The sequence below is a fragment of the Festucalex cinctus genome, chromosome 11, assembly GCF_051991245.1.
Source record: "Festucalex cinctus isolate MCC-2025b chromosome 11, RoL_Fcin_1.0, whole genome shotgun sequence".
In the NCBI taxonomy this organism is placed as follows: Eukaryota; Metazoa; Chordata; class Actinopteri; order Syngnathiformes; family Syngnathidae; genus Festucalex; species Festucalex cinctus.
The window spans coordinates 29,552,872-29,559,286 of record NC_135421.1 but is presented as its reverse complement, the minus strand read 5'-3'; the positions used below and the strand labels follow the sequence as shown (position 1 = coordinate 29,559,286).

Below are 6,415 nucleotides of genomic sequence, written 5' to 3'. Positions count from 1 at the left end.
TCGAGTACTGAATGTAAAGAAATGTATTTGCCTCAATTCTGTTATGAAGAAGACACGTGAATAAACATGCATTTACAGTACTTACAAACCCAATTCTAATGAAGCGGGAACATTCTATAAAACATGAATTAAAAGATGAACTTTCAAATCACTTTTATTGACCATCATTTAGAAAACATCTCAATCCATTAAAACCAACACACAAAAATAAACACCAAACAGGGATCCAGTTGTGGAACAGTAAACAAACATAAAAAAAAAATAAAAAAAAATGCATGCACTCTTAACATGTTGACGATGCACGTTTGACATATGACATGTTAATGATGCACGTTTTTACACAACGTGTTAACGGTGCCCGTTATACATACACATCTGTACAAGAAACAATGAGAAAGAAAATAGCAGGTACCTCTGTATTAATGTTAGTTGACATGTTGCAGAAGGGAAGGAAGGCACTGATACGAAAAATACTGACGTAAAAGCATTTTTTAAGGGAGAGCAGCACAAAGTGGACAAGTGATGTGTAACAGAAAAAAAAAAAAAAATACTCTTCACTAACAAAGTGAGGGGAAAAAATGGTAACATGGCGATTTCACAGGATTTATGCTAAAGTAGGCTAATTTTAGCATACACTAAGTGGACCTAGAAGAGCCCCTTTTGAAAAAATGGCAAGGAAAAATTCCATTTATTGATGATGGGAAAATAAATGCTTCAATTAATTAATTCTTGCTAAACCAAATGTTGAAGATAAAAAAAAAGTCAAGCAAAAATCAAAATTGCATCCAGAGGCACTCAAGCAAAATGTTGAAGGATTGATGAATTTTGCTTCATCAATAATGGGCAAAATTAGCACACAAGTTCATTAAGAAAGAGCATAAGTGGCTTTTTGCTCAACTGGGCTAACCTTACTTAGCATGCTAGTTGTGCAGAGCGCTTGCCATGTTTTAGCTGCTGAGCTGCCTTTTGATGATCAATTCATTATCGGAACCAGCGAACTATTTGAGTGTTTTGTTTTGTTGAGGCTGCAGCAAAAATGGCCTTTTCTTAGATCAATCATCAGTGCACTCTTGTAACAGATGCAACAACGTTGCCACCGGCCATTCCTGAGACTTCACAATCACGATTAAACAAGCAGCCGATATTGAGGTACCGAGCGAGAGACGATGTCAATACTAAATGATGTGATGTGATTGATGTAAACTGTAATGTGTCCGAAAGGAAAAAATGAATAAACTAAACTAAACTAAACTAAATGTGAAACTCCAGACTAAAATATAGTATCTTTATTACAACAAACACCGGTTATCGTCCCTTAATAAAAATAAAAAAAAACAAGTGCCTGAAATCCCATTATTCCCTTTACAAAACTCATAAACAGAACACAAATAATGACAATTCTTCCTCTGCTTACCAGATATTTCCCCACATCTCCTAACAACATCCCTTTTATTATTATTGAGATTATGAATGTCAGTTGATAAAGCGTGTATGTTAAGGAGTGCGGATGTGGCGCGTTAAATGTGACGGGTCGGTTTGCGGCGGGAGGGGAGGAGTTACATGCGAGCCGACGCCAACTCAGATGGTCTGGTAGCCGGCGTGGCTCCTCCTCCTGCCGATGAGGTAGGCAACCAGCACGATGAGGACCAGGCCGGCGAGGGCCACCCCGACCACCATGGCGATCAGCATGTCGTCTTCGTCCAGCCGGCACCGCTCGGCTAAACAAATTAAAGCCGTCAAAATCAAGACTGGAGGGTGTCAACAAAGCGTCATGAGCTGAAGATGCTCACCTGCGTCAAACTGGTTCTTGGTGAGGCCGAAGGGCTGCACCTGTAAACGGAAGGTGTTGATGGACAAGGCCCGGACGACGGTGAGAGTTTGCTCCTCGTGGCACATGTACGAGAAGCCCAACGTTCCCCGAAGGTAGTCCAGGCTGCCGTTACGTGCCGAAAAGGGCTCTGACGGAGGAAAGGCGACACGTGTTCTTTCTTAAAGGGGAAGGCAACCTTAAACATCTCCTGACAATATTGTTTGATGCGACTTTGCAAGTCCAAACATGACATTCTGATTAATATTACATTTGTGGAATATGACTTATGCGGGCGGCAAAGGAAGCCGTTTTTATCCATATCAGGGAGCCGCCGTTTTGTCACTCGCCGTCGACTTAAGATGACATCACAGTTGCTCAGGCAACAACCAATCACAGCTCACCTGTTTTCTGAAGCTGAGCTGTGATTGGTTGTAACTTGAGCAACTGTGAAGTCATTTTCACGAGACAGCAAGCGGCAAAATGGCCGCCTTCGGATATTGATGGATTTGACTGCTTAAAGAGATACTTGACTCATTGAACAATTTTCAGTAGAGAAAAGTTCAGATTTTGTCCAGAATGAATTTGATAACTTCATTATTTGTCACGTACAATTAATACCTTTAAAAAGTCATTTTTCGACTTGCTGATGACACCGTTTCTATTTTTAGACACCACCTGATAACTTATTACCGTATTACCACCCAACCCTAAACGGAGCCATGATTGCTCGTTATCTACTTCCTCAGCACAGGTGATGTCATCATCAGTCGACAGAAAAATGACTCTTTAAAAGGTATTAATTGTAGATGAAATATGAACTTTTTAATACTGTAAATGGCTCAATGAGTCAAGTATCCCTTCAACTCACATTCCACAAACACAATATTAAACCAAATACTGTATTTAGACAAGTGGGGCTATATAATTCATTGTCAACAAATTGTGTTAACTTCCCCTTTAAGAAAAAGAGCAAACAGCTAATCGCTTATTCGACCAATTTTTAATCACTACTGAAGAATCCATTGGGGTTTTTTTTTTTACACCTTTCTCAAAAAATACTTAGAAGTAGCATGACCTGCGTGTTCATCAAAAATAAGGCTGTATTCCCAAAAAGTAATTATTCTAAGCTACTATTATATTAACACTGTGTGAAAAAGTGCTCAAATAATAATTCAAGCAAAATGAATTGCATCAAAGGGTTTGATGACGTGTGTGTACCTAATGTTGTGGCGAGGAGACTCACTTTTCATGTCCGGCCAGGCTGCTGACAGGGAAATTTCACTCACATGGTACTTTTTGGATGTTGTGTTCTGGAGGACAAATGAGTTCAAAATGTTTACACGTGCAATTGCTGCCTTCTCGTGTTCAAAGATGAAACGTACCAGGGTGAAGAAAAAGGTCAGGTTGGTTTTATCGGCGTCCGAGATTCGCAACATGGCGCTGTCTGTGTCACATGACCCGGAGGCCTTTGTGGTGTTGGGTTCGATGTTGACGACATCCGTCACCGTCTAAATACGCGGGAAGCATATTTAATAATATCCGTTAAGCATGAGATAAATAGCAGAATTTTCGGTTGCGAGCACCTGGTTTAAGGAGGCGGAGCTAAAGCTGATGTTGAGCTGGAGGCCCATGTACGCCAGTAAGCACACGCTGCCATTGGTGCCCGTCACCTGGTAGTGCCCCGTCTCTGGTCTGCTGGGCCCCTTGCGCGGCGCCACCGTACTGGGCGGCGCCGCGGTTGCCGGACTCTGCTGCACGGCTACGGCGGCTTCAACCAATCGGACCATAAATATTACACAACTTTGGAATATTAGAGGACAGCGTGCTACAAAAAAAAAGGCTATTTTTGGCTTTAAAAAAAAAAAAAAGTTGTAATACGATAGCATTATTTTGAGAATGAGAAATATGACGCTGCTTCATTCCTAAAGCGGTGACATCATCCAAATTGGTTTCCAAATTGGTTGGAGGAATTTTATGTGTACTTGGGTTATCTTTGATATTTGAGGAGGTGTCAAATATGAGTGTACATGTGGTGCAAATACACTTTTAGGAAGCCAATTATTGGATTCATACCCCCCAAAAAAAACCTTTTCTTTAACTACGCGCTTGTGACGTCACGTATGGACTACTGCCCCCATTAAACGTTTGAATCTCACATCATACAGCCTGTAACAAAATGATGCAAGTTTATGAAATGTGGAATTATTAACATACTAGCGTGACTAAGCTAACGAGTTTTTTTCCCCTTCTTAGCCATTAGTTTTTTTGTTTGTTTTTAATGTCGAAATGCATGTGTTTAAGATAATGTTACATAAAACTTGTTGGTCACGTGCATTATGTTTGTGACCTTACTTTTGTGACGTCGATTTAAAAAAAAAGTGATTTGTTTACCTCGGATAAATCAATACGTACCTAAAATAAGATGTAGAGTAAATGTCAGCCACCGTGTCTGGACACCACCGGTGGTCGTCATGTTTGTCTCCCAGTCGACTGTGGGCGAAAATGAGAACGACAACTTGTGCTAACAGAGCTGGTAAGCTAACTGTCTGGATGCTAACTTTAGCACCAACACTAACCCCGGAAGACTGTTAAAAGCCCTTGGCAATAACCCCCAAAAAAGCGACAAGGTCCTACTATTGCTGCTAAAACTCCAGTCAAGTGAGTAAAGCTGTTAGCGTGTGGTGGCAGCGAGGTTTGCGCTGCCGCTGCTAGCGTCGTTCCTTCTTGTTTCACTGGAGCGCCGCCAGATAGACTGAGAAGCAGATCATGTGACTCCTGCTTATGAAACGCCTTCATAGTCACGTGACAAGAAGAGTCGCTTTTTGATTTGACAACTGACATGTCAATCAACACAACTTCTTTCCATCGTAGGCCCGCCCTGGGGCCCATAAAGGACCTGTCATTCAAAAACAAAGCAAATCTGAATTTTTGTATAAATTCACTCACTCACTCACTAGTGTGTAATGTGGGCGTCGTTAATTAATAGACACAAATGTAATAAGACTCTCAGGAAGTCGTGACTCAGTCTGTTATACAGAGATGGGAAAACCAGGTCAAGAAAGTCAAAATCCTGCCACAGGTGCTTCTCGTCATAACCTCGTTTACCTGCCGGTTGAGTACAAGTACCTGTAGCTAAAGCCAAACGGTGACTGGGTTTTTACTTTCTGGACCTGGATTTCCTATCTCTGCTGTTATACAAATGGCAACATGAAGACAGGTTTATTGTACCTTTTGATATCTAATGGAAAAACATTTGAATGTTCTGCCCATTACTGTACGTCGATGGTAGAGAGAATAGAAAAATATACTGTATATGCAATTAGTGAATCATATTTTTGTGACAAATTAAGCAACATTTGAGTATTCTCCTGCGGCACCGCATGGCAGAGTGCCGCCACAGCACCCTGGATGGAATCACTATAATAGGCAAGTTTACAATCAAATTACACACAAAAGAATTACATTTTGGGTATTTAAAACAACCTGTTGAATGCAAAAAAAAAAAAAAAAAAAGCAATGCAAAACACCTTAGATGAGCTAAGAGTATTGGTATTGCGGGGTTATCCTTTAAGCAACAGATATATGATCACAAACAGTGCAGCAACATGTAAGAGGGGAAAAAAACAAAGAGGCATATAGTCTTTATCCTCTGCGAAGAACAACAGTTTTCTTTTGAGCAGTTTGTCTACTTCATGTCTCTATGATACTGCCCCCAAGTGGCCAAGGTAAGGTGACAAGCCATGACAGAGCAGCTCAATGAATCCAATTGAAAAAAAAAATGTAGCAAAAAATAGCTAAAATTCTTGAAATTATGTTTATGTCAAGAGTATGTTTGTAAGTACAATGTAGTCGTGTTTTGTTTTGTTTTTTAAACATTTCAATTTTTGGAGTTAGGTTGGCACTTCCATTAATTAATTCGATATGAGTGTGAAAGAAAGATTCGATCCGAGTGTTTTGAACGAGTGTAGTCACTCGAAAAATTGAAGCTCATTTCTCAAGGCAATATTGTCGTTTGTACTTGTGCATCACACTGAGTTGTTTACTTACAGTGGTATGAAAAAGTATCTGAACCTTTTGGAATTTCTCACATTTCTGCCTAAAATCACCATCAAATGTGATCTGATCTTTGTCAAAATCACACAGATGAAACAACAGTGTCTGCTTTAACTAAAACCACCCAAACATTTACAGGTTTTTATATTTTAATGAGGATAGCATGCAAACAATGACAGAAGGGGGAGGAATAAGTCACTGAACCATCACATTTAATATTTTGTGGCCCCCCCTTTGGCAGCAATAACTTCAACCAGACGCTTCCTGTAGCTGCAGATCAGTCTGGCACATCGATCAGGACTAATCTTGGCCCATTCTTCTTTACAAAACTGCTGTAGTTCAGTCAGATTCCTGGGATGTCTGGCATGAATCGCTGTCTTGAGGTCATGCCACAGCATCTCAATGGGGTTCAAGTCTGGACTTTGACTTGGCCACTCCAGAACCTGTATTTTGTTCTTCTGAAACCATTCTGAAGTTGATTTACTTGTGTGTTTTGGATCATTGTCTTGTTGCAGCATCCATCCTCTTTTTAGCTTCAACTGTCTGACAGAC

The 6,415-nt window shown here is 40.4% G+C and overlaps 1 protein-coding gene across 3 annotated transcripts; it reads right to left on the bottom strand.

The window, feature by feature from the left end:
• Positions 1–136: 136 nt before the first annotated feature.
• lamp1b (lysosomal associated membrane protein 1b) lies at positions 137–4,569 on the bottom strand. 3 transcript variants are annotated; one of them, XM_077537368.1, is made up of 7 exons: positions 4,387–4,569; positions 4,223–4,300; positions 3,394–3,578; positions 3,193–3,318; positions 3,054–3,120; positions 1,791–1,958; positions 137–1,718 (listed from the first exon to the last, which is right to left on the bottom strand). In XM_077537368.1, exons 2-7 carry the CDS (start codon positions 4,281–4,283, stop codon positions 1,579–1,581), a joined length of 747 nt encoding a protein of 248 aa, XP_077393494.1. In that variant the 5' UTR covers positions 4,284–4,300; positions 4,387–4,569; the 3' UTR covers positions 137–1,578. The 3 variants fall into 3 exon arrangements, with proteins under 3 accessions (XP_077393494.1, XP_077393495.1, XP_077393493.1); XM_077537369.1 differs by having other exon boundaries at positions 3,394–3,610; positions 4,223–4,569; XM_077537367.1 differs by having other exon boundaries at positions 4,223–4,569.
• Between the last annotated feature and the right edge of the window lie 1,846 nt (positions 4,570–6,415).